Source organism: Trichomycterus rosablanca, chromosome 16 (assembly GCF_030014385.1).
Source record: "Trichomycterus rosablanca isolate fTriRos1 chromosome 16, fTriRos1.hap1, whole genome shotgun sequence".
NCBI lineage: Eukaryota > Metazoa > Chordata > Actinopteri > Siluriformes > Trichomycteridae > Trichomycterus > Trichomycterus rosablanca.
The window spans coordinates 131,172-157,500 of NC_086003.1; the positions used below are offsets into that span (position 1 = coordinate 131,172).

Consider the following 26,329-nt stretch of genomic DNA (forward strand, 5'->3'; position numbering starts at 1 on the left):
ATGGGCTAAACTTCCTAAATCCAGCTCTGCAAAGCTTGTACAAATAAATACAAGAAGAATGCAGCTAAATGCTGCTGATGGAGCTTCTAGAAAGTACTGAATGTACTTTGTGAAGAAGATATTTCAGTTTTTGATGCTCTGATTAAGGGTAGATTTTTAGTACAAATGGTAAAATCAAATCCATAGTGCAAAAAGTGAAGGGGTGTGAATACTTTCTGAAGCAGAGCTTAAAGGAATAGGTTTAGACTTCCCAAACCAAATCCTCCCAACCAATCAGAACGTCTTTAATAATCAAACCAGGAGCATTTTGTACCAGCATTAAGCTTATATATAAATATATACATTTTGATGGTGTTTTTAAACATTCATGTCACTCCACTTTGCTGTCTTGGCTTTGTGATGGTTGGCTGCACAGATAGGTCAGCTTTCCCCAACGCCCTCTGTCTCGTGTCTCCTGAATTCACTCAAAATATTTATTTGTGTGTTGATGTTTATTCTTAGGTTATTTATATTAAAAAATCAAAAGGCATGTCATGTGACATAATTATGAATTGTAAATAAGCACTGGGTGTGAAATAAAAAATAAAAATAGGTTTAATAATAATAATGAGGGATTATGAGATGATTTCTTAATAAAAGGGGATTATAAAAGCTGTCAGGATTTAATAAAGAAGTGGAGAGTGTTTTTAGGTGAATTATTAAAGATAATAAGGGGCTGTAATAGCGACTATTGTTTTACAGTGCGGCTCCATGACAGCATTTCAGAGGAGGGTCACCATTATCTCATCTTCGACCTGTGAGTCTGTTCTTTCTATTTTTTATCTCTTTGTTTTAAAGTAACTGATGTCATTCCACTATAGAGCTGTTTCATTATGCAGATATTTAGTTTAACTATACAGATGTTTAATTCTACAGATGTTTGATGTCTGTATGTGGTTTTTAATGACAATAGTCTAAAAAGAGTTCTGTGGCAGTACTAAGTGTACATGGGCGTGTGAGCTGTCTCTATACGTTATATATACGTTGTATAAACCGTGTTAGTGATGGTCAGCGCTACATGTCGTGTTTCTCCTGCAGTGTGACGGGTGGCGAGCTGTTCGAGGACATCGTGGCCAGAGAATATTACAGCGAGGCAGACGCCAGGCAATCACACACACACACACACACACACGCACACACAGCATGCACCACAGTGTGTGAGACCGAACACAAACATAAACAATACAACATTCAGTCCTGCTGCCTACAGTCAAACACACACACACACACACCGGAGTAGTGAATTGAATTACGCTCACTGGCCACTTTATTAGAAACAAAATACTTGGGTCCTGTTGCCATCCATCACAAACACACTGTTTGATTATAAGCACAAAGTTAAATCTGTTACGTGTGTAAATATGAATTTTAAACACTTCTTCCTTCCCACTGAGGCGCTAACAAGTTCAGGTTAGTGTCACAGGGTGGTACAGGGTGCAATCTGGCAGAAACCGGCAGTGGCGTCAAAACCCAGATAGCTATTACGCCACCCATGGGCAAATAAAGCAACAGGAATTACCAGAAAGCCAAATTAGAGCTGAAAATGCTAAAAAGGCGCCTCAGTAGGAGCATTTTAAGGAATCTAAGAATTTAGACACGCCCTCTTCTCAGGAGTGTAGGATGATGGGTAAAATGTAGAGCGATCACTTGGGTTTCACACAGACCCATAGAGGTCACTATTTTAATACAGTTTGTTTTTGAGACAGGATGTCTGACAGGCTCAGGTCAGGTGTCCGAATACTTTTGGTCGTATGGTGTATAATGTTATGATAGTGTGGGTGAAGGTTCGTCACGTATCCTGTCACACAGTGAAGTATCATGTCTGTACTGTAATGACGTGTGTCTCTATATTCTGTAGCCACTGCATCCAGCAGATTTTGGAAGCCGTGCTGCACTGCCATCAGATGGGCGTCGTGCACCGAGATTTAAAGGTACGTTCACTTTAATATGATCGTTTAATTATAGGTGTGTTCAGGTAGTTATACAACCACAGAATGTTTTCTGTAGTATCGGTATCACAAACTTGATTTGGTACCACAGTCCTGTCTAACAGACACGCCCTTACCTCCAGTGCACAACACGTGCTTCCCAACAGTGGTGTGATGCTAGAATGTGCTTGCCTCTCTCCGGATAGTGATGCTGTGATAGTAGTGAAGTGATTTATCAAAAACATGATTTAGATACTGTAGAAGATTGGACTCGGATGATTCTGTTAGATTATAAAGAAAAGATTTCCAATGTTTTTACTAATCAGCTTCATCATAGTTTATAAATTGTTGGGACAGAGAGGAGAAACAAGTGAAAAGTTGATGAGGTTGAAAGGTTCCACAGTGAGCAGGTGAGGGAATCATGATCGGGTATAAAAGGATCCACCTCAGGATCAGTCTGTACAAGCACCGATAGCTCGTGGGTCACTACTGTGTTCCAAACTCCATCACAGAATCATCAATCAGCTCTGAAAAAAAAAAAAAAAAACATTCCTCAGTTCAAGATTGCAGGTAATGTTTCAGACAGAACCCTTTTATTCTGTAGAACTGAGAGGTTCGGGGCTTTTCTGCCGTCTCCATCAGTGCATTAATGCTTCCTACGCTGCTCTTACTCCATCACACCGCGGTACAGGATGGAGCTGAAACAAATGCTGGCGCTAACGGGGAAATGTAGCGTAATTAGCCTGTGGTTAGAGCGGTGTGTGGGCTGAAATATCTGCCATTACTCCTCCACACGAAGCAGAGAGCAGAGCTGTGAAACACACAATGAGCTGATATTAACTCCTGCAGCCGTGAACCGTCAGGAATATCGGTCCTCTCGTTACAGTGTAAGGAACAATCACACTTTATTTTAATACCAGATTTATAATCTCGGCTCATTATGGACCAGATTTAAGGAACCCTGATAATTAATACTCGTCAGATTGGAAACATAGTGAGGCAACTAACAGAGTTTCTGTAGGGCTAAATAGCAGGAGGCTGAACTGCAGCTGCACCAGTTAGAAAAACATATAAAGTTCTGCTTGAATTCTTAAAAATTAAAGCAGCATTAGCAAAGGGGCCCAAAAAACTGAACGAGCACCTGTATGACCCAGTCCCAACACACCACACCACCACCCCACCGCTACATTCTCTTCACTGGTTTCCTGTAGCTGCTCACATTTACCTTTATACAATCATGCTCGCCTACAAACATTGCCTAGAACCCAATAAGCATCAACCTTAAAGTACCCATCAAACCCCGTTCTGTACCACAAACCCTTAGAGCCATTAATCTCAATCTGAAACTCAGAACTCGAGGTAGACGGGCATCACGGCTCCTCTCTGTGCAGGCATCCAGGTGGGGTAATGAACTTTCCCGGTCTGTTTGAACAGCCGAGTCTCTGGTCGCCCTTAAAAAACGATTAAAGTCCTTCATCACTTCTTCACTGAGAACTGAACTGGACTCTAATCTGCACACGGACGTCTTCATCCTTAAAATGTTTGTTCTAACGGGATCTGAACAGATTCGTGTCGTTTGACTGTTCGAGAGTGACGAGCTGCTCTTACGTACAAACAGAAAAGTGTGAAGGACAGGGAGTGAATGAAGAAGTTAATTCTGATGAATTACTAGTGTACTGCTTTGGTTGTTCTGGATGAGGTATGTTAGGATTCAGTGAACAGTGAGGAGTGGGAACAGTGTGGGTGTGGAAAGTGAACTCACTTCATTCTGGAGACTGTGTAGGAACGGTGTGGGAGGTTCAGCTCTGGGATCTGAATCATTTCCTTAGGATCTTTATTCACTGCCTTTAACACTTTATTCTAAGAAAAAAAAACTAAAAGGGTAAAAGGAAATAACTGAGGTGGCCAAAATAACAGAAACAAACTAAGTAAGAAACTCAGGGCACAAGCTGCAGCAGTCAGACTTGAACTGGGTTCTCTGAGGTGGTGGACGAGAACTTTAACTGCTGCATCACTCGAGCACCTGAATAAAGATTTTAAAGATAAAATGCTAATAAGTTTTGTAAGCGACAGAGCAGTGCAAATACATTCATCATGTTTGTGTGTGTGTGTGTTCAGCCAGAGAATCTTCTCCTCGCCTCAAAGTCTAAAGGTGCAGCCGTGAAGTTAGCGGATTTCGGTTTGGCAATTGAGGTGGAAGGAGATCAGCAGGCTTGGTTTGGTAAGAACCAAAATACTCAATCATCATACAAATATACAGTATGTATGAGGAGAAGGTGATGATGCCTGCAGGGGGTATGTGTTAATAAAGCAATAAGCCACGAGAGGCCGTGCATTACTGTGATTTTAGCACGGGGACGACGTTTTTGGTACGACGCGAAGCGGAGAGCCTAAAACTTCTTTCCCCGTGCTAAAATCATAACAGTAACGCACGGTCTCGAGTGGCTTATTGCTTTAATAAAACGGCGGTCAACATAAAATATAATAAATACAACAATGTTTAATTCATAAATGTATTTATCGTGTATAAACTTACAATAAAGCATTCTTCCGCGACGCAAAATAGTTCGATTAACAGTGTTGCTAGGCAACATGAGGGCGAAAATAACATTAATTTTTTCTATTCAGTGGCGTATTAATATGGAATGATGTGAGGCGGTCATAGGTGTACGTTTATCGGGGATTTTACAACGGCTTCGAACGCGGCTCAGCCGATCAGATTTTAGGACCGGAACTATCCGTTTTATAATGGTATTTTATGAACCATGTCCAGATGACCTCACTTCCTGTTTGTGATTGCAGGTTTTGCAGGTACACCTGGTTACCTCTCACCTGAAGTGTTACGGAAAGATCCATACGGGAAAGCCGTGGATCTCTGGGCCTGTGGTGAGTGGGTTTACAGACTAATGTAGATTATATACATTATACTGAGATGTCGGCATTAAAACGTCCAAGACCCAAACTAACCAAGACTCACCCCGACCGAGACTCACCCCGACCGAGACCGAGACTCACCCCGACCGAGACCGAGACTCACACCGACCGAGACCGAGACTCACCCCGACCGAGACCGAGACTCACCCCGACCGAGACCGAGACTCACCCCGACCGAGACCGAGACTCACACCGACCGAGACCGAGACTCACCCCGACCGAGACCAAGACGAGTCAAAGATCCATTTTAATTGAGACCAAGAAACCAAAATACACACTATAGCCAAAAGTATGTGAATTTGAACCTGGATTAAACACCACGGGCACCAAAAGTGCACCAAAACCTTCCTAGAAGAGTGGAGGCTGTTATACCCACAAAGCATGCTACATTAATAATAATTCCCAGGGTTTTTAAATAGGATGTCCAACTAGCTGATGGTCAGGTGTCCACATACTTTCTCCCACGAGATGTAGGTCCAAGGCTCATACAGCACTCGAGACATCTGATCCTGAAGCAGAGCTCTGAGATAAATACCCCCTTAGCGGGATCCACTTTCAGACTGATTAGGGAACAGTGGGGTTCCTCAGATTTGGGTTCTGTTGGGTTATTTTTAAACATGGGTGTAGAATCAGAGACTCGCTGAAGTAAACAAGCACGACGCTGAGCAGTTGGAATCTAATTAGCACTAATCAGATCCCAGTTTGATGTTTGAGGTTTAAATGAGGCGACATTTGAAGCTTTTGTTCATCACTTACAGTCCAACCTATTTACGCTTCTCATTTATTTACATGGTTATGAACTGTACTCAGTGTGCATGTGCTGTACGGGTTCTTCTACAGTCCCATAATTACTCTCGTGTGGCTAAAGTGGAATATTGCACATGATTTTATAATAAAGACGGCGACCGGCCGTCATTCATTTTTAGTTAGAGCTGCGATTTCAGGTGACAGGAGGCGGGGTGAATGTTAGTGACGCAAAGTGGTCATGAGTTGCTGATGAGACGTAGTTGAGTAAAGTTTAACTTTAGGCAAATTAGAAGTGAAGCGATTACCAATAGGAACTGAGCGTTGAGCAGATCGGGATGCGCCTTACTTCTGCCACCGTTTTTAGTTACTAGATAGATAGATACTTTATTTATCATGAAGGAAATTCTTAAATATGTATCGGAGCAACGACTGCTCACAACAGTGTATTACAAAACACCTTCCATCCAGGTTTATACACAAGGGGGCACCCGGATTTGAACCGGGGACCTCTTGATCTGCAGTCAAATGCTCTACCACTGAGCTATACCCCCTTGGGCAAGCTGGACGCACCGATTGCAAATAACAAACGCAGTTTTCTTGTCATGACTGTACAGACAGTGATGGACTACACAGGGATGAGATTTATAGATGAGGATTTTTATTTTCAGCAGGAACACGTCTGATTTAGAATCAGGTAGATAGATTTTTCTATAAATACGAGCCAGTAAAGTAAGATGCACCCCCATGGCATTGTCTTTTTTTGTCTTTGCTTGGTGTCGGTTAAACCATGCCAACCAAACGCCCACAGACAATAATGATGCTTCTGGTGTGAACACAGGCCGATCAGAGATTAAGACGACAAGAGCCATAAAATCGCTGCCGGTCTGAACAAAATCTTACAGCTGAATCGTTGGCACTTTGCTTTGAATGAATGGTGAATGAAGATCATTATAAAAATGTAATAATAAAATAAAATAAATAAGTCATCATTTTCTCCTGGTGTCTTTCTGCAGGTGTGATTCTGTACATCCTGTTGGTTGGATATCCTCCATTCTGGGATGAAGATCAGCATCGACTCTACCAGCAGATCAAAGCAGGAGCCTACGATGTTAGTAAGATCTTATATAGAAACGTGGTCATGTTCCAAATTCTAGTGGACGCTTCTGTAAAGAGTCTTTATATTAATGCTTCAAGTTAATTAATATACTATTATGTGTGTCAGAAATGTGTTTCGTTCATGTTGATAAATCATTTTTCCTAATAGCAGCATGTAGAGTGTAAATATTAGAGGTCCCAACACTGAGCCCTGTGGGACACCATACTCTACTTTTACACTTTCGCACTGACGGCCCTAAACCGAAGATAATATATGCTCTGTGTTTCGGCCACAACAGTTACTAATGGGTGGAACAAATCAAGCATGTAAAAGGAATGATATGCTTCCAACTTTGCAGCAACAGTTTAGGGAAGGCCCTGTCCTGTTTCATCACGACTGTGCTCCTGAGCACAAAGCAAGCTCTAAAGACTTTTAAGGTACCAGTGGCCTGCATTTCAGCCCCACTCAACAGCTTCGATATGAATCGGAACACCAACTGATCAGTCAGTACCCAGCCATACGAATGGGGGCGCAAGTCGCGCTTGGCACACGAAGGGGGGCGTATGCCTAAAAAGGTTGAAAACCCCTGATATAGTGTATCTGTTTCTTACAGGTATATACAATCTTGTATTTTATTATTAATATGATGTGTTTGTGTGCTAGTTTCCGTCTCCAGAGTGGGACACGGTCACTCCTGAAGCTAAAGATCTGATTAATAAAATGCTCACCATCAATCCTGCTAAACGCATCACTGCTGCTGAGGCTCTCAAGCACCCCTGGATCTCTGTGAGTCTCATACACCAAATCTCATCACACTACATCATGTTTTTTATTTCATCCCAACTTAGAGGGTTCAGGTCATCCCGCCCTAACAGACACGGTGGGCAATTAGTGTCTACTGCAGGCACTGCCAATTATGCCCACTAGATGGTGCCCAGCCGACCGGTAGCAACGCCGAACCGAGGAGTTCAGAATCTCGGCGCTGGTGTGCTCGCGGAATATCCCGCTGCGCCACCTGGGTGCCAACTTTATTCATTTTTGTACAGAAAATCTCATTTCAGATGTGATGCCTGTAACACCTCCCAAAATACTTATCAATGCTCACATTTATACTCAATCTCTCATATTATTTACAGTGGCTGATTTTGGAACAATGATAGCCTAGTGGGTGGACTTTTGGGCTTTCAATCGAACGGTTGTGGGTTCTAATCCAAGCATTGCCATGCAGCCACTGTTGGGCCCTTGAGCAAGGCTCTTAACCTTATGAGCTCCAAGGGTGCCGTACAATCTCTGACCCCAGCTTTTAAACAAACTGGGATATGCTGAAAAGCATTTGAGTGTACTATCCACATGTATCTGTATGGTTCCTGTTGTGACTGTGACTTTAATCTGACTGCGTTTGTGCAGCATCGCTCCACGGTGGCGTCCTGCATGCACAGACAGGAGACGGTGGAATGTCTGAAGAAGTTCAACGCTCGCAGGAAGCTGAAGGTCTGCAGAGTTTCATCCTTTATTTATGAGCAGTAATTCATAATAACTGTCAGTGTTTTTCTTTAGGCTGCTCCTGTATTTGGAGGTCATTACAGCGCATCGTTCTGGTCCTGGTGCTCTAACTGTGATTATATGTAAATAATTCTGACAGATAGTAAATCTGTTAGCGGCTATCCGCTGATTGGCTGCGTCTGAGGGGGGTGAGGTGGCCGGACAGCAGAGCTATTAGGAGGTGCACTTGTCGGTGCGCTCTCAGTGCTGGTCCCGAGCGAGGAGGAAGAGCATCAGGTTATGCAGACCAGAATGATCGGCTGTGGCGACGCCTAAATACAGGAGCAGAGGAAAGAAAAATAAAATCATTATGGCTCACTGTGCGTTGTGTATTTTTGTTTCAGGGTGCCATTCTCACCACCATGCTCGCCACCAGGAACTTCTCAGGTGTGTATCAATAATAATCATTTATTACTTTATTATTATTATAATCATTAATTGCATGACCACGCCTCCTTACAGGGACTCATAACAACACACTTTAAGTTAAACCGTAATGCACTGAAGCAAACAGGGGGCTAACACCACATTTCTGCATCCCAATGCGTTTGGAATGGGATTTTCAACAAGCTCATGGTGATGTGTCCACATACTTTTGTCCGTGTCGTGTATTTGAACTCGAGGAGGAGCAGAATGAACAAAAAGCAGCGGATTAATGAGAGTACCTGCCGTTATTCAGATCCCGCTGATAGAGATGTGGTATTATAGTGCTGGGTAGAGCCATTAGTGCCACGCCGTACCCAAACACTTCATCCTGATTCAGGTCCTTATTATTGTCCTATTAAAACAAAATATCCTGACAAATGTATCTTGCATTGGATCTTTCACCGACTGTATGTAACGTGGCGGCTGCTGTGGTTCAACAGCTGACCCAGGCTAAGAGTCGTGTCCTAATGGCCGACAGAAGGGGCATGGAGGCGCAGATGATTGATGTGTCAGTCTCTCTTGTTGCCCTGTGAGCAATAATTAGCTCCAGGTGGATGTTTTTCTATATATTACAGTTTATTCCTCTCACACTTTTGTTGGCACACTTGCTTTTTTCTGAAGCCATGGCACCGAGCTGCTCAGTCCGGTCCGGTCTTCTGCTGGTGTGTGATGCCAGCGTTCTTTATCTTTCTGAGAACTCACGCCTGGGTCGTGCCCCATAGTAGAAAAGCATTACATTCCTTATCTGCAGTGGACCCCGACCCTAGATCCTCACAGTTGTTGTGGTTGAAATGCTGCTTGTGCGTTCCTGGTTTGGCTGGTTCTGATGGTCCGAGGGCGCAGACGGTTGCAGCAGCCGGTCATATTGTGACATCCAGTGCTTAGTTCTGCTCATCCTTCTTCTGTTCACTTTGTTTGTTGTGGCTGTTGTTTATTTTTTCCCTTTTCTGTTAATTTGGCCACCTGGTGTTTGTGTGACTGTCCCGTTTTTTGTTTGGACTTTTAGCCACAGTTATATTCTACCTTGATTAAAACATTTCTGGCTTCTCTACTCTTGCGGGTGTGTGGATTTGCCTGAGTAGCAGTCTTGTTACACTCTACAGTACAGTCCAGTCCAGATATCATTAAAAGGATCTGATTACGCCTGATTTATTTGTTTTTAGACAGTCCTGATGTGTTTTGACTCTTTGTTCTGTCGTGTCCATGATCCTCTTCCTTCTAATTTACCCCTCCACCCTCGTTACCTGGATCACATGACTAAAGAATAATACCTTGTTTTTGAAGAATGATGAATTAAAGCAGCTGTCGTTAAGCCGGTCTGAACTCTGTTGTCCCGACTGTGTTTCCTCTACATGGTCTGGCGTCTCTGTGTAGATCAGAAATAACCTGGTGCCCTCAGCTGCTGGGGAATTCTCTAATGCAGATTATTACTGTGACCTTTATCAGCCTCTAGATCAGATCAGATAAATCATTTCACACCTCAAGCATGAGCACTTAGCGCCCCCCCCCCCCCCCCCCCCCCTCCTTTTTTCTTTCAGTGTAGTCATTTCTATTTCCCTTTTTGTAGTTCCCTTGCTGATTGCACTGGACTATTTGTGCAGTTGCTTTAACCAGCCAGCAGAGGTCGCGTTTCTGCAGTGCCAGTTCGGACCCCCCCATGATCATTCCTACAGAAACATCCGAATCACGTCCATTCATGTGAATAAAATCAGCTCATGAGTTGCAGCGGTAACGTGATGAAAGCACTAAACCAACACCTGACATTCGAGTCTGAGATGCATGAGAAGGTAGAGGTGTAACGCGAGACTGTGAGATCCGGCCCCGCCCGATGTGTGACACTTCAGAGGTCACATGTGGTCATGACAGGCACGTGGAGTCACACATCACACAGAGGTCTGGTCACTTCCCCAAACTGATATCAGATCTCACTGTAAATACGACATTAGTGTGAACGAGACGCTGTAGTGATCAGGAGCTTCAGGAGAACCCAGTACGGTTCTGAGATGAGTGAACGAGGAACACACAGTGACCCTCTGCCCTCACACACACACACACACACACACACACACAGGAACCACATAAACACACGGCAGTCACAAGCTCACCGAACCAGGATCAGACTACACCAGCACTAAAATTATCATCCTGCTGACTGAAATAACACAGCAGCCGGGAAAACACCCTCACACACACACACACACACACACACCCTCACACCCTCACACACACACACACACACACACACACACAGCTTAATGCACAATAACATTTATCATTAATCACTTATTCAGATGTCAGTATATTAGTGAATATTACACAATGATAGAGCAGCAAAAATCATCGGTGCTCCTTTGCCTACCCTCCAGGACTTATACACAACAAGGACCAGAAACCGGGCAGAAAAAATTATCACAGACTCTGCACACCCTGGACACGAACTCTTTAACCTCCTACCCTCTGGCAGGCGCTACAGAGCCCTGAACACAAAATCAAACAGACACTGTAACAGTTTCTTTCCAAATGCCATCAAACTCATTAATAACAAAAACTGAACTACTGTTTACTGTTGTTTACATGCCACACTGCACTTTATACATGCTGTATAATACCGTAACTGCATCTTACCTTACTCAACTATTTATCTTACACTATTTTTATATTTTCTGTACATATGCAAATTCTGCTGAACATGTAAAATTGTACATTGTCTACATAGTCTTGTCTGTATATTGTATTGTTGTAAATTGTAGAGAGCTAACAACAGCCGGAAACAAATTCCTTGTGTGTGTAAACATACTTGGCGAATAAAGCTGATTCTGATTCTGATTCTGATTCTGATACGTTAAGGGGGGTTGGTGTGGAGTTGGGGGTGTAGTACAGGGGTTTGTTGTTGAGGGGGTGTATTTTGAGGGGTTGTACTCAGGTGTGTAGTCGGGGGGTGTAGTTGAGGGGGTTGTGTGGTTTGTATTTGGCAGAGTGAGTAAGGAATGCCAGCTGAAGTGTTACTATATCAGGAGCAGCATGGTGCTGCTGGTGTTGAAGTGGAGAACTGGACACTCGGGGCCTGCAGAGCAGTGTGAGATGCAGAAGTGGACGTGGACGTGTAGTGAGGTTCAGAAGAGCTGCTGGAGTTTCTGACTCACCGGAGTTCACACTGTTGCTCGTTCCTCATTCTGAGCAGATCGGAGTGGCACCATGCCCTTTGCCCTGTTATTCTGGGCATGTATGCCGTTCCTCATCGCCATCTCTCTGTTTCTCTTCATCTCTCGATCAGGAGGGAAGAGTGGAGCCAACAAGAAGACGGATGGCGTGAAGGTAGGAACCCAGGATGATCATGTGTGAAAGCTTCAGCTGTCTGTGACACCATCGTGTGCACAGTTTGTAGTCCTGTGGTTTGTTTGTTTTTTTGTGGTATTTACTGATTCAACACCAATCACACATGGTTATTACTTCAAAACTTCAAAAGTATTTGCACCCCAAGAAAACAAGTTATATAGGGTGTCTCAAAATTTACGTTAGAAGTAATTTTGATAGAGAACACAGGTTTTTAATAAAAAATTGTAAATTTTTAATTGATTCATAAAGTATACAGTATAGGGTTATGTATGGAATAGCATATCGGGTAAATGGCCTCCACGGCTTTGCTGGCACATACGCACTCTTTTGTCGAAATTTACATTTACATTTTCAGCATTAAGCAGACGCCTTTATCCAAAGTACAGTTACAGTATACAGTCTAAGCAATTGAGGGTTAAGGGCCTTGCTTAAGGGCCCAACAGCAGCAACCTGGCAGTAGTGGGGCTTGAACCAGCAACCCTCTGATCACTGGTCCAGTACCCTAACCACTAGGCTACAACTGGCCCATGAAATTTTCCATGACCGTTTTGCATACATGTGGCTGAATTTCGTTGATACAGCGCTCAATTTCCTCCTTCAAGGCGTGGGTGGTCGTGGGCTTGATGGCATAAACCTTAGACTTCAAAAAACCCCAAAGAAAAAAGTCCAACAGCGTTAAATCGCATGATCTTTACCGCACAATTGGCGCCAAATTCAAATCTTGCGTGAATTTTGGGACACCCTAATAGATGTTTATAAAATGAGCACATGCAGTTCAGTAAGAGGTGCTTTTTAAAACCGGAGATTATTATTTTAACTATAGATTAAATGGGTGTGTGTGTGTGTCTTGTAGTTTTAGGCTCAAAAATGCAGTGAATTCATGAATTCATATTTAATTTGCAGCTCTAGTAATATTACTAATGTGCATATCAAAGGAGAGTCTAGGGTTAGGGTTAGGGTTAGCACCCAGGTTTTCTACAGCTGAGCTGGGTGTTAAAGAGAAAGCATCAAGGGTTAGCACCAGATTAGACAACTTGTCTCTCGCAGCCTTAGATCAAACAAGTAACACCTCTGTTTCATCTGAATTAAACGTCTTTTATGTCGTTTACACAATCTTCAATCTTACTGATTGTGTCAGTGTCGTTGGGTTTGGCTGGTATATACAGCTGTGTGTCGTCTGCATAGCAGTGAAAATTGATGCCACGTTTATGAATAATTTTCCCTAATAGTCACATGCAGAGTGTAAATAATACAGGTCCCAACACTAACCCCTGTGGAACACCGTACCTTACTTTTACATGTTCACACTGACAGTGTGGTGGTGTGTTCTACTGCCTCTAGTGGACGTATATACTGAATGTTTGTGTTTCAGCCACAACAGTTGCCAGCAGGTGTAACAATAATAATAAAGTAAAGGAAATTATAAAGCTTCCAATTTTAGGGAAGGCCCTTAAAGTACCTTTGCCCAAAGCTCTATAAAGACATGAAGAAAAGCTCGGTTTAAAGAAACTCAATTTTTACCTCTGTGTGAAAAAGACAAACACGGAGGTCACTCAATTTTAAAACCATTTGTTTGACAAGCTCATGGTCAAGTGTCCAAATACATTTGGCCATATAGTGTATCAGGATATTCAACAAACATTGGCGCTTTAGCACCACCTAGAGGTTAGTGTAGGTAAATAAAGCAACTGCTTTCTGTTTCCATGGAGTAAATTTGCTTTTTTAAGCTGCACTGTGTTTGTGATGCTGATTGTAATACAGCCTCTCTCTCTCTCTCTCTCTCTCTCTCTCTCTCTCTCTCTCTCTCTTCTCTCTCTCTCTCTCTCTCTCTCTCTCTCTCTCTCTCTCTCTCTCTCTCTCTCTCTCTCTCTCTCTCTCTCTCTCTCTCTCTCTCTCTCTCTCTCTCTCTCTCTCCTCTCTCTCTCTCTCTCTCTCATCTCTCTCTCTCTCTCTCTCTCTCTCTCTCTCTGTGTGTGTGTGTGTGTGCAGGAATCCTCCGAGAGCTCCAACACCACTATTGAAGATGAAGATACCAGAGGTGGGTGTGTTTCTGCAGTACATGATGTACAGATGTGTGAGCTGTTCATTTTCCTCTTTGCACCCAGTTTGGATATCCCTAATTCCCCTGTGCGCTCTGGTACCACACAGTGCTCTCGCAGGCTGGGCTGAGAGGGGTGGCAGGAGGACCAGGCGACTCCATCTGTATAGGGCTGTGGTGGCTCAGTGATTAGGGTACTGGAATAGTGATCAGAAGGTTGCTGGTTCAAGCACTGCTACTGTCAAGTTGCCGCTGCTGAGCAGCTTGTGTAATTGATTTAGGATAAAAAACGTGTCTAAATGCAGCTCGTACCTGCATCCCAATTCCAGCCGTCTCATCTTCTAGTGCTTAAATATCACATAGGTGTTTTTATACCTTCATTTCTAATGGCTGGACCAGCCAGACCTGAGAACTGTGATCCGTCTCTGGAGTGTGATCAGATGTGATATCTGTGGGGTTTGTTGTAGAAGTGATGATGTTGAGATGTAGAGAAGCATCACTGTCCCTCGTTCTTTAAAGGTTTAATTAATTCAGACTCATGGAGAGAACCTGCACAAGCGCTCCTGTCATCATAATACAGAGTGTGTTTAACCATTCCCTGTGTTTATATGGTTCTAGGTTTCTTATTCAGGCAATAGAAGACGATATCATGAAATAATTAATTTGTTTTATTGTTTTAATCTGATCGTTTTCTGATTTTGTTTTAGCGAGGAAACAGGAAATCATCAAAGTGACCGAGCAGCTGATCGAGGCCATCAGCAATGGAGACTTTGAGAGTTACACGTGAGTTAGTTACATTTCTAACCTCCTTCCTGATCCTGTCTGTCCTCGTCACTCCCATACAGAATCTCAGCATCTCCAGCTCCCTCTCCTGTCTGTCTGTCTGTCTGTCTGTCTGTCTGTCTGTCTGTCTGTCTGTCTGTCAGTGCCACTGTCTCCAAACCGTACACCATAACAGGCCTCTATATCCAGCACTGTTCATGAATATTTCATTCTGCTTCTGTGTGTGTGTGTGTGTGTGTAGGAAGATGTGTGATCCCAGTGTTACAGCATTTGAACCTGAAGCTCTGGGTAATCTGGTGGAGGGACTCGACTTCCATCGCTTCTACTTCGAAAACCGTGAGTCTTTATCTGTTCCGTTTATTTTATTTATTCCACCTGGATGCTGGAATTTTTATCAGAATAAACTTGCTGTCCTTCATTTACATCTTACTATTGTGTTGGTGTGATTAGGGATGGTATTTGAGGGTTTAGGTGTGATTAGGGATGGTATTTGGGGGTTTAGGTGTGATTAGGGATGGTATTTGGGGGTTTAGGTGTGATTAGGGATGGTATTTGGGGGTGTTGGTGTGATTAGGGATGGTATTTGAGGGTGTTGGTGTGATTAGGGATGGTATTTGGGGGTTTAGGTGTGATTAGGGATGGTATTTGGGGGTTTAGGTGTGATTAGGGATGGTATTTGGGAGTGTTGGTGTGATTAGGGATGGTATTTGGGAGTGTTGGTGTGATTAGGGATGGTATTTGGGGGTTTAGGTGTGATTAGGGATGGTATTTGGGGGTTTAGGTGTGATTAGGGATGGTATTTGGGGGTTTAGGTGTGATTAGGGATGGTATTTGGGGGTGTTGGTGTGATTAGGGATGGTATTTGAGGGTGTTGGTGTGATTAGGGATGGTATTTGGGAGTGTTGGTGTGATTAGGGATGGTATTTGGGGGTGTTGGTGTGATTAGGGATGGTATTTGGGAGTGTTGGTGTGATTAGGGATGGTATTTGGGGGTTTAGGTGTGATTAGGGATGGTATTTGGGGGTTTAGGTGTGATTAGGGATGGTATTTGAGGGTTTAGGTGTGATTAGGGATGGTATTTGGGGGTTTAGGTGTGATTAGGGATGGTATTTGGGGGTTTAGGTGTGATTAGGGATGGTATTTGGGGGTGTTGGTGTGATTAGGGATGGTATTTGAGGGTGTTGGTGTGATTAGGGATGGTATTTGGGGGTTTAGGTGTGATTAGGGATGGTATTTGGGGGTTTAGGTGTGATTAGGGATGGTATTTGGGAGTGTTGGTGTGATTAGGGATGGTATTTGGGAGTGTTGGTGTGATTAGGGATGGTATTTGGGGGTTTAGGTGTGATTAGGGATGGTATTTGGGGGTTTAGGTGTGATTAGGGATGGTATTTGGGGGTTTAGGTGTGATTAGGGATGGTATTTGGGGGTGTTGGTGTGATTAGGGATGGTATTTGAGGGTGTTGGTGTGATTAGGGATGGTATTTGGGAGTGTTGGTGTGATTAGGGATGGTATTTGGGGGTGTTGGTGTGATTAGGGATGGTATTTGGGAGTGTTGGTGTGATTAGGGATGGTATTTGGGGGTTTAGGTGTGATTAGGGATGGTATTTGGGGGTTTAGGTGTGATTAGGGATGGTATTTGGGGGTTTAGGTGTGATTAGGGATGGTATTTGGGGGTGTTGGTGTGATTAGGGATGGTATTTGAGGGTGTTGGTGTGATTAGGGATGGTATTTGGGGGTTTAGGTGTGATTAGGGATGGTATTTGGGGGTTTAGGTGTGATTAGGGATGGTATTTGGGGGTGTTGGTGTGATTAGGGATGGTATTTGGGGGTGTTGGTGTGATTAGGGATGGTATTTGAGGGTGTTGGTGTGATTAGGGATGGTATTTGGGGGTGTTGGTGTGATTAGAGATGGTATTTGGGGGTTTAGGTGTGATTAGGGATGGTATTTGGGGGTTTAGGTGTGATTAGGGATGGTATTTGGGGGTTTAGGTGTGATTAGGGATGGTATTTGGGGGTGTTGGTGTGATTAGGGATGGTATTTGAGGGTGTTGGTGTGATTAGGGATGGTATTTGGGGGTTTAGGTGTGATTAGGGATGGTATTTGGGGGTTTAGGTGTGATTAGGGATGGTATTTGGGGGTGTTGGTGTGATTAGGGATGGTATTTGGGGGTGTTGGTGTGATTAGGGATGGTATTTGGGGGTTTAGGTGTGATTAGGGATGGTATTTGGGGGTTTAGGTGTGATTAGAGATGGTATTTGGGGGTTTAGGTGTGATTAGGGATGGTATTTGGGGGTTTAGGTGTGATTAGAGATGGTATTTGGGGGTTTAGGTGTGATTAGGGATGGTATTTGGGGGTTTAGGTGTGATTAGGGATGGTATTTGGGGGTTTAGGTGTGATTAGGGATGGTATTTGAGGGTGTTGGTGTGATTAGGGATGGTATTTGGGGGTGTTGGTGTGATTAGGGATGGTATTTGAGGGTGTAGGTGTGATTAGGGATGGTATTTGAGGGTGTTGGTGTGATTAGGGATGGTATTTGGGGGTGTTGGTGTGATTAGGGATGGTATTTGGGGGTGTTGGTGTGATTAGGGATGGTATTTGAGGGTGTTGGTGTGATTAGGGATGGTATTTGGGGGTGTTGGTGTGATTAGGGATGGTATTTGGGGGTGTTGGTGTGATTAGGGATGGTATTTGAGGGTGTAGGTGTGATTAGGGATGGTATTTGAGGGTGTTGGTGTGATTAGGGATGGTATTTGAGGGTGTTGGTGTGATTAGGGATGGTATTTGGGGGTGTTGGTGTGATTAGGGATGGTATTTGGGGGTGTTGGTGTGATTAGGGATGGTATTTGAGGGTGTAGGTGTGATTAGGGATGGTATTTGAGGGTGTTGGTGTGATTAGGGATGGTATTTGAGGGTGTTGGTGTGATTAGGGATGGTATTTGGGGGTTTAGGTGTGATTAGAGATGGTATTTGGGGGTTTAGGTGTGATTAGGGATGGTATTTGGGGGTTTAGGTGTGATTAGAGATGGTATTTGGGGGTTTAGGTGTGATTAGGGATGGTATTTGGGGGTTTAGGTGTGATTAGGGATGGTATTTGGGGGTTTAGGTGTGATTAGGGATGGTATTTGGGGGTTTAGGTGTGATTAGGGATGGTATTTGGGGGTTTAGGTGTGATTAGGGATGGTATTTGGGGGTGTTGGTGTGATTAGGGATGGTATTTGAGGGTGTAGGTGTGATTAGGGATGGTATTTGAGGGTGTAGGTGTGATTAGGGATGGTATTTGAGGGTGTTGGTGTGATTAGGGATGGTATTTGAGGGTGTTGGTGTGATTAGGGATGGTATTTGGGGGTGTTGGTGTGATTAGGGATGGTATTTGGGGGTGTTGGTGTGATTAGGGATGGTATTTGAGGGTGTAGGTGTGATTAGGGATGGTATTTGGGGGTGTTGGTGTGATTAGGGATGGTATTTGAGGGTGTAGGTGTGATTAGGGATGGTATTTGAGGGTGTTGGTGTGATTAGGGATGGTATTTGGGGGTGTTGGTGTGATTAGGGATGGTATTTGGGGGTGTTGGTGTGATATTAGGGGTGGTACTGCTGTTCTAAGAACATTTTATTTACCTGAATGTGTTTTAATGGTGTTTATCTCATTGTGTGTGTGTGTATGTGTGTGTGTGTGTGTGTTACAGTTTGGTCTAAGAACAGTAAGCCGGTCCACACCACCATCCTGAACCCTCACATCCACCTGATTGGGGACGAGGCCGCCTGCATCGCTTACATCCGCATCACGCAGTACATCGACACCAACGGCACGCCGCACTCCGCCCAGTCCGAGGAGTCGCGCGTCTGGCACCGGCGCGACGGGAAATGGCAGATCGTTCACTTCCACCGCTCCGGAGCGCCCTCTACCATCACCAAGTAATAATGCACTACATCCTGTACTTCTGATTCATATAGGACACCACCAAAAGTATCTGGACACCTGCATCTATAACAGCCACGTCTCCAGATTTTGGAGTGCACCTCTAAAGGATCTGTGCCCATTCTGGTAAAGGGTTCGTTACAGAAGTGTGGCACTGATGGGAAATTTAATAGGGTTGAGGTCAGGGCTCTGTGTGGGTCACCAGACTCAGGATAAAGGCCTTCCCCAAACTGTTTCCACAATAAACATCCAATAATAAGAAGAGGTGTCTAAAAACTTTTGGTCTTGTAAAGTGAGTCCACAAGTATATGGGGTATTCACAATCTGTGTGTGTGTGTGTGTGTGTGTGTGTGTGTAGTTGAGCTGCAGAGCTGGTGGTAACAGAAGTGTGATATATTCCGGTGGTCCTGCTGTTCTGCGAGCTGATTGGACACCAATGGAGCTGCCTGACTACCCACAATCCTTTGCTTCCCATCTCACACATGAGCATCTAGGATTGAGTTCATCACACACACACACACACACACACACACACACACACATTAACACTAGGTGCACAACATGCGCTGTGTCAGTCTTCTGTAGATGCTACAAAGAAATTGTGCAAAAAATATGAATCATGAGTGGAATTAAATATTATTTGTTATATTTATTGATTATTTAAATGTAAAGGTTGTTTATCAGGCTGCCGGCGTGGTGAGGGATCAAATCCCCTCCCGAAACTACAAACGTTTTTGTTCTGCAGGGGTTTGTTTACACTTCCATCATTAAACTCATTAATGTGCTTCATTATTCACACAGATCAAACACGGGTGTGGAAGTGTTGGCGCGCATGCTAACATCCCATTAAAACGTTCATGGAACAGTGGTCTTTCACCAAGGTCTGCAAGAAAACACAAGCGCTCACTAATACTGAGAGGAACTTTAGAGGCTTTTCTGCTCTGAATCAGTATTTTGAAGGTTGTATGAAAGATTGTTTCTCCTCACAGCAGCAGGAGCCTCTAAAGATTTAAAGCTCGCTCGACTGTGAGAAGTCTCGCTCCTGTTCCATTAGCTTATGATTATTGATTACGTGTGGAAATGACACATAAACGTACTCAGCCTGAGACCTGAGATTAAAGTTTGGGTTTCTTCTCGACCTTGACTAGAGACCACTGTTCCATGTAATTACAGGTGCAGACAGCGAGCACTCCAGTGGATACAGGACATGATACACACTCACTTCTACTCTGAACTATTCTAATCGTTTTGTTTTTGCTGTTTGGGAAATATAAACAATAAACAACAACTAAGGTAAAATCAAGGTGTTTAGAATCCCGTCCAATCAGGAGAGGTTTCGAACAAAAACACAGTAAAGAAACAAACCCTAAAAATGTTAAACACACATTTAAAGCTGCACTGAGAGTGATTATTATTATAATATTTCTGTTATTTACGTTTCTCATGGAGTGGCGCTTCCACAGTTCTTCCTGTAGAGGGCGCTGTTGCTTTGCTTTATTCATGCTTTACTATAGAACCACACCCTGGTATTATAAATCAAACACAAATCATTCATTTCCACAGTGAGACGAAGCAGATTTGCAATAAACTAAAAGATCTTTTTATTCCAACTACAAACCAGACAAGATTTCTCTGATTGTTCGACATTGTAAGATATTATTCATTGATCACATCAGTCAGTACTCTCACTGCATGGCCGCCGCTTCAGTTTACTTCAAATTAAAATTAGTATTTCAAGTGAAATGAACTTGTTTTATTTGTGAGTGTGGAAGAATCAGGTTGCAGTAAATATAGTTTGTGATACGTGCTGGTGAAATAGATTATGTTTCCACGACTGTACAGATGAATTATTATCATGTAATTACATTCTCCTGCCAGCATGTGGCGCACATCACATATATTTATACACATCTGTGTTTTATATTGGGTAAAGAATTGTGACGCGCTTCACCCCGCATACAGCTCTTTTTAATCTACTATTCTACATCACGAGGTTATCAGGGTTGTTGTTTATATATTTATTCATGTATTTATTTTATTACCTCCAAGAAATATAGATCTGAAAAATAGCTGTGCAGTTTATTTGTGACCCGTTTCACCCAGCGTACAGGTCATTAATAAATGAAAGAAAAGGCTGCATACAGTACAGTGAATTGTGCAACACTTTACCCAGCATACAGGTTACAATAATGCTTTATATATAATTTAACTTATTAACGTATTAATGATATATAGATTTATAGCTTTATAAATCACCTATATCTATATCAGATGTTTAGAATATTTTGATTCATTACAAATATACTAATTTATTACACATACATTAAATATATCACTTATAAATACATGATTTTATTTATGAATACAAGAGTTTATCTGCTACATACCTGATCTATTAACATTATATATTCATTTATCAAGCTCAGTATTTATTTATTATTAAATATGTACAAATGTTGATTCTTGTTTTCTCTTGTATAAGTTTCCAAATGTGCATCAGTTTTATTATTTCATGTTTTATTTGTATTAAAAGGTATAATAATGATAATATTCAGTGTTTTTGGGGTTGATGGAGCCCTCACTGTTCAGTTAGGTTTTGGTTTTAGCCGATCAAATGAATGTAACACGATTTTACTGCACAGAGGAGTTTTAATCATTGTAGGAAGGATGATGATGGTTTAATTTTACACTGTAGGGACGGTTTGGTTCATTTACAGTCCATGGCAGGGGCCCTAAACCTCGGGGTCGAGGCTTCCATGAGGGCCCCAGCATGGTTCCTTAATGTTCTTATACAGGACTGACAGAGCAGAAAAGTACGTATAAAATGAATTAAATAAAGAATAAATGATGGAGGGATTTACATGAGCGGGTGATGACGGGCTCTTCTGCCCCTCTTCAGCACACAGTTGGGATTTTGGACTGTTCATCAGTCTGAGTGAGATGTGTCCGGTGTGTGTAAACCTTAACTTTCACACACACATTCAATAACTTTATCTCACATGTGTTAATAATAATAAAGATTCGAGTGAGTAAATCAGGATGGATGGTTTCCGCTCTGTGAGAAGATGAACTGGAACTCCTCTGTGACACCGATGACCTTTAACCTCTTGTACTGTTTCTAACTGTTGGATGGTGGTGCATGCTGCACGTTTCTTTTTGTAACGACTGTGACGTTCTCGTTTTATAAGAAGCTTGTGAATAAAAGCACAGAAATATGAATTATGTTTATGCTTATGGATTTATAGGAGTGATCTGTGATTTTATTGCTTGATTGTGGTTTACATATTATGTTTATAATGTGCAGCATAATTATCATCAGTATTACACGTGTGTGACATCATAAATGATACACATATATTGATTGAGTTCTGAACACGAGTGTGTGTGTGTGTGTGTGTGTGTTTTAAATTGACCTTTCAGCTCATATTTACAGTGTTCAGGGCACAAACTCCACACCTGTATTATTTATTATTATTAATATTATTATTACTATTATTATTATGATTATTGCTATTATTATTATTATTAATATTGCTATTATTATTATTACTATTATTAATATTATTAATAAAATTAATATTATTTTTATTATTATTGCTATTATTTTTAATATTATTATTATTATTGCAATTATTATTATTATTATTGATATTATTATAATTGTTATTAATAATAGTTATTGAAAGTTTATAGTTGAGGTGTAATTTTACAAACTAATAAAATGACTCTTGATGAAGCTGAATATTAGAACCTTGGTAAAAACATGCACTTGTATAAAACAGGGCTGGGTGGGGGGTGTAAACTTTTGCACACGACTGTGTGTGTAATTTGTTTTGCAGTTACATGATGTGTGTAGAATAATGAAGAGCATTTCCGGTATCACAATCTCTCTCTCTCTCTCTCTGGTTCAGATCAAAGTGGCTTCTGCTTCACTTCCTGTTACAGGTGAACTGGTCCAACAGGTCTTACATAATGGAGAGTGTGTGTGTGTGTGTGTGTGTGTGTGTGTGTGTGTGTGTGTGTGTGTGTGTGTGTGTGTGTGTGTGTGTGTGTGTGTGTGTGTGTGTGTGTGTGTGTGTGTGTGTGTGTGAGGAGGAGGTGGAGTTCTTTTTAGACTGCGCTGAGTTTCCTGTTCACCTTCACACTTCTCTGTAACTCCGCTGTACACACACACACACACACACACACACTCTCTCTCTCTCTCTCTCTCTCTCTCTCACACACACACACACACACACACTCACTCTCTCTCTCTCTCTCTCTCTCACACACACACACACACACTCACTCTCTCTCTCTCTCTCTCTCTCACACACACACACACACACACACTCTCTCTCTCTCTCTCTCTCTCTCTCTCACACACACACACACACACACACTCACTCTCTCTCTCTCTCTCTCTCTCACACACACACACACACACACTCTCTCTCTCTCTCTCTCTCTCTCTCTCTCACACACACACACACGGATCAGGTTTTAGGGTTGGTGTGTGTGTGTGAGTGACGGTGTATGAAGGTGCAGCAGGAGCTGATCTGTAATCATGGTAGGAAACTGTTTTCATTTTACAACCTTTCGATAAAACACCTGAAAAATGTGTGTGTGTGTGTGTGTGTGTGTGTGTGTGTGTGTGTGTGTGTGTGTGTGTGTGTGTGTGTGTGTGTGTGTGTGTGTGTGTGTGTTGTTTACTTGTGAGTATAAGTTCAGTTAGTTGGGCGTGTTGACTGTTAGCTTCTTTTGACTAAAACAAACACACACAGGTATGTTCAGGTATGTTGGTTTGGAATGAGAAGGTGGGGATTTCAGTTCTTGTTTGTTTGTTTGTTTGTTTGTGTGTGTGTGTGTGTGTGTGTGTGTGTGTGTGTGTGTGCTGACCACCCTTGTTCTGAGGAATGAACCCAGTTTACTGAGTGCACTTAAAATTGCTCAGCAAACACTGATTATTCTCTAGTCCAGCTGAATGAATGATCTGTTAATTAAATGGACATAAATCCCTTGGGGGTGTCCACACACTTTTGGTCTGAATTGTTTTTATTAGCTCTGTGTGTTTTATTCTCTCAATGGCCTGAAATGATTCGCAGCAGATTCAATTCTAAACGATTCCGTACTGAATCATTCCTGGAAAAGGTTCCAGTAGTACTGATCCTGGTTCCTACAGAGAGTGAAGTCCACGTACATTCATGCTTATGGACCTGATCTGGTTCTGATCCGGTTCCTTGTGCTGCGTGTTGAATCTCTTATTCGTCGTTTTCTAAACGTTTCTATGTTCAGGAGGGCGGCACCGTGGCTCGGTGGGTAGCACTGTCGTCTCACAGCAAGAAGGTCCTGGGTTCCATCCCCAGTCCGGGAGCTCCGGTTTCCTCCCACAGTACAGAGGCGTGTAAGTGAGGTGAACTGGAGACACAAAATAGTTCATGACTGTGTTTGATATTAAAATCTTGTGTAACATGACGTTAAAATTTGAATAAATAAATAAATAAATAAAATGTAAGGAGCCACAATATGTAAAAGATTTCTTATTCTGCATCCGTCCCAACTTTTTTGGAGTCTGTTACAGCATCAGATTCTGAACGTGTTTCTGAATTAGAATGAAGTTGATCGGTGAAACATTGGAAATCTTTTCTTTCTACTTTTAGCAGTTAAATAAAGATTTAAGAGAATTAAAACATCATTTCTTTTTACTGCCTTTTACTAAACGTCCTGAGTTTTGTATGTTCTCCCTGTTTCCTGTGTCTGTCCGGGTTTCCTTTGTGAAAGATTGACTGGGTCAGAGGGTGACGGGGTGACGGGAGGATTTTAAACCGGTCGATCCGCTTCACGCTCCAACTTTCAAAAATTTTACTTTGAGAACTGAAAACAATCATGAATTTTAACTCGTTCAGTCCAACCACTTCATCCTGGTCAGGGTCACAGAGGGGCTGAAGCCACCCCAAGCACTGAGTGTCCTGGACAGGGTGTGGAACCTGGACCGTGATGTCCAATAAGCTCACGATCAGGCGTCCAAACACTTCTGTTGTGATGCAGTAATGAAGCGCTGAAGGTTCACCGGGACGGACGTGAAGTTCTCAGACCTGAAACTTTGTAGATCTCAGTGACCTTGGTTTTATCAACACACGTCATGAAGCTCCAGCAGAACCTTCAGCTCTGACTGGTTTAAACCTTTCTGCTCCCAGTTAGAACGACGGAAACAGTTCAGTCATCTGGGTGGGACGCAGTGAAGCTTTATAAAGATCTCCTCCTCGTTCTCACTCACAGCTTCATCCTCCACGAGTTCTGAACATGGATTTATTTTCCGTCTCTTTGTTTCAGACCTGCAGGATTTTCCTCTGCTGGATTGGAGTGGTGGTGTTGGCGTCGGTCACCGTGTGTCGAGGTACGTCTGCATTTACATCCAAATCTAAACAAAGCTTTTATTTCTTTTATGATTGTTTACATTTCTGAAGAACCGCTTCTCTAAAACCTCCAGAACTGTACATGTAGAAGTTCTGAGATGTTTCTGCTTCTGTGTTTGTGTTAGCAGAACTGCCGCTCACTGGATGCTTTCGGTTCCTCCAACCGTTCTGTGTAAACTTTAAAGAAACAGATAAACTAAAATCAGCTCATCACAACGTCCCTCAGATCAGATCTGATCTCCTCCTGATCTGAGTCTGTAGGAGTTTATACACTGAGCTGCTGATTAAATAATCACACACACACACACACACACACACAGGTGTATGCAAAAGTTTGTGCACCCCGGGAAAGTCACATATTTTAATGTTTTTTAGACTGAAAAGAAAACAAACCAGTTCTGAAGGTTTTAGTGCAGATTTTGGTGCTGGTGTTTGTGGAGTAAAGCCTGTCCGGTTGAGGACACTCTGCTGTGGGTTGTGGTTTCTGTTTTGCTGTAACAGTGTGTTCCGTCACACAGTAACACACACTTACCCTCCCAAAACTGCATATAGTCTCAGTCTGGTATTCCCCTCTGTTCTTCATACCGAATTATTTCAACTTCACACACACACACACACACACACACACACACACACACACACACACACACACACACACACACACGGAACTGTGAGGGTGTTGGTCTGTTTTGAGACTGCTGCATCATGTCATCCTGTGGTTTGTCTGTACTAAAACAGAACCAAAACCAATAACATGGGTTAGTGTGTGTGTGTGTGTGTGTGTGTGTGTGTGTGTGTGTGTGGGTGTGGGTGTGGGTGTGGGTGAGTGTGGGTGAGTGTGTGGGTGAGTGTGTGGGTGAGCTGGTTTACTGTAAGTGCTCACACAATAACCTCAAACTTACACACACACACACACACACACACACACACACACACACACACTGCTGGTGAGATTAAACCAGTGCTGAACATTCATGCTTTCAGTAAGTCAATGATAATAGACTATGGGATGAATTGGAACTGTGCTGGGGTCAGTTACACTTGCCCACCACTGCTAAGATGTGGGTTCGAATTTCAGTAGGTGGTGTTGAACGGTCGGGCATCTACACAGGCATGATTGGCTGTGTGTGTGTGTGTGTGTGTGTG

General features: G+C 42.7%; 2 protein-coding genes and 1 non-coding gene across 3 annotated transcripts in view; 2 read left to right on the plus strand and 1 right to left on the minus strand.

Annotated features, from left to right (window-relative positions):
- The window catches only part of camk2a (calcium/calmodulin-dependent protein kinase II alpha), a 33,766-nt gene extending 11,759 nt beyond the window's left edge, over nt 1-22,007 (plus strand). The window contains exons 4-18 of the mRNA XM_063011900.1: nt 742-796; nt 1,078-1,143; nt 1,898-1,970; nt 4,086-4,188; nt 4,770-4,853; nt 6,662-6,756; nt 7,408-7,530; nt 8,152-8,235; nt 8,631-8,673; nt 11,987-12,027; nt 14,038-14,086; nt 14,794-14,869; nt 15,111-15,205; nt 18,556-18,784; nt 19,147-22,007. Coding sequence (XP_062867970.1) covers nt 742-796; nt 1,078-1,143; nt 1,898-1,970; nt 4,086-4,188; nt 4,770-4,853; nt 6,662-6,756; nt 7,408-7,530; nt 8,152-8,235; nt 8,631-8,673; nt 11,987-12,027; nt 14,038-14,086; nt 14,794-14,869; nt 15,111-15,205; nt 18,556-18,784; nt 19,147-19,150 — 1,220 coding nt within the window. The 3' untranslated portion in view covers nt 19,151-22,007. The remainder of the gene's footprint in view (nt 1-741; nt 797-1,077; nt 1,144-1,897; nt 1,971-4,085; nt 4,189-4,769; nt 4,854-6,661; nt 6,757-7,407; nt 7,531-8,151; nt 8,236-8,630; nt 8,674-11,986; nt 12,028-14,037; nt 14,087-14,793; nt 14,870-15,110; nt 15,206-18,555; nt 18,785-19,146) is intronic.
- trnac-gca (transfer RNA cysteine (anticodon GCA)) lies at nt 6,128-6,199 on the minus strand. The gene has a single exon. It is a non-coding gene; the product is annotated as a tRNA-Cys (tRNA).
- Nucleotides 22,008-22,895: 888 nt separating the features above from the next.
- lipia (lipase, member Ia) overlaps nt 22,896-26,329 on the plus strand; it is an 11,740-nt gene continuing 8,306 nt past the window's right edge. Inside the window, exons 1-2 of the mRNA XM_063011257.1 lie at nt 22,896-23,337; nt 25,101-25,164. Coding sequence (XP_062867327.1) covers nt 23,335-23,337; nt 25,101-25,164 — 67 coding nt within the window. The 5' untranslated portion in view covers nt 22,896-23,334. The remainder of the gene's footprint in view (nt 23,338-25,100; nt 25,165-26,329) is intronic.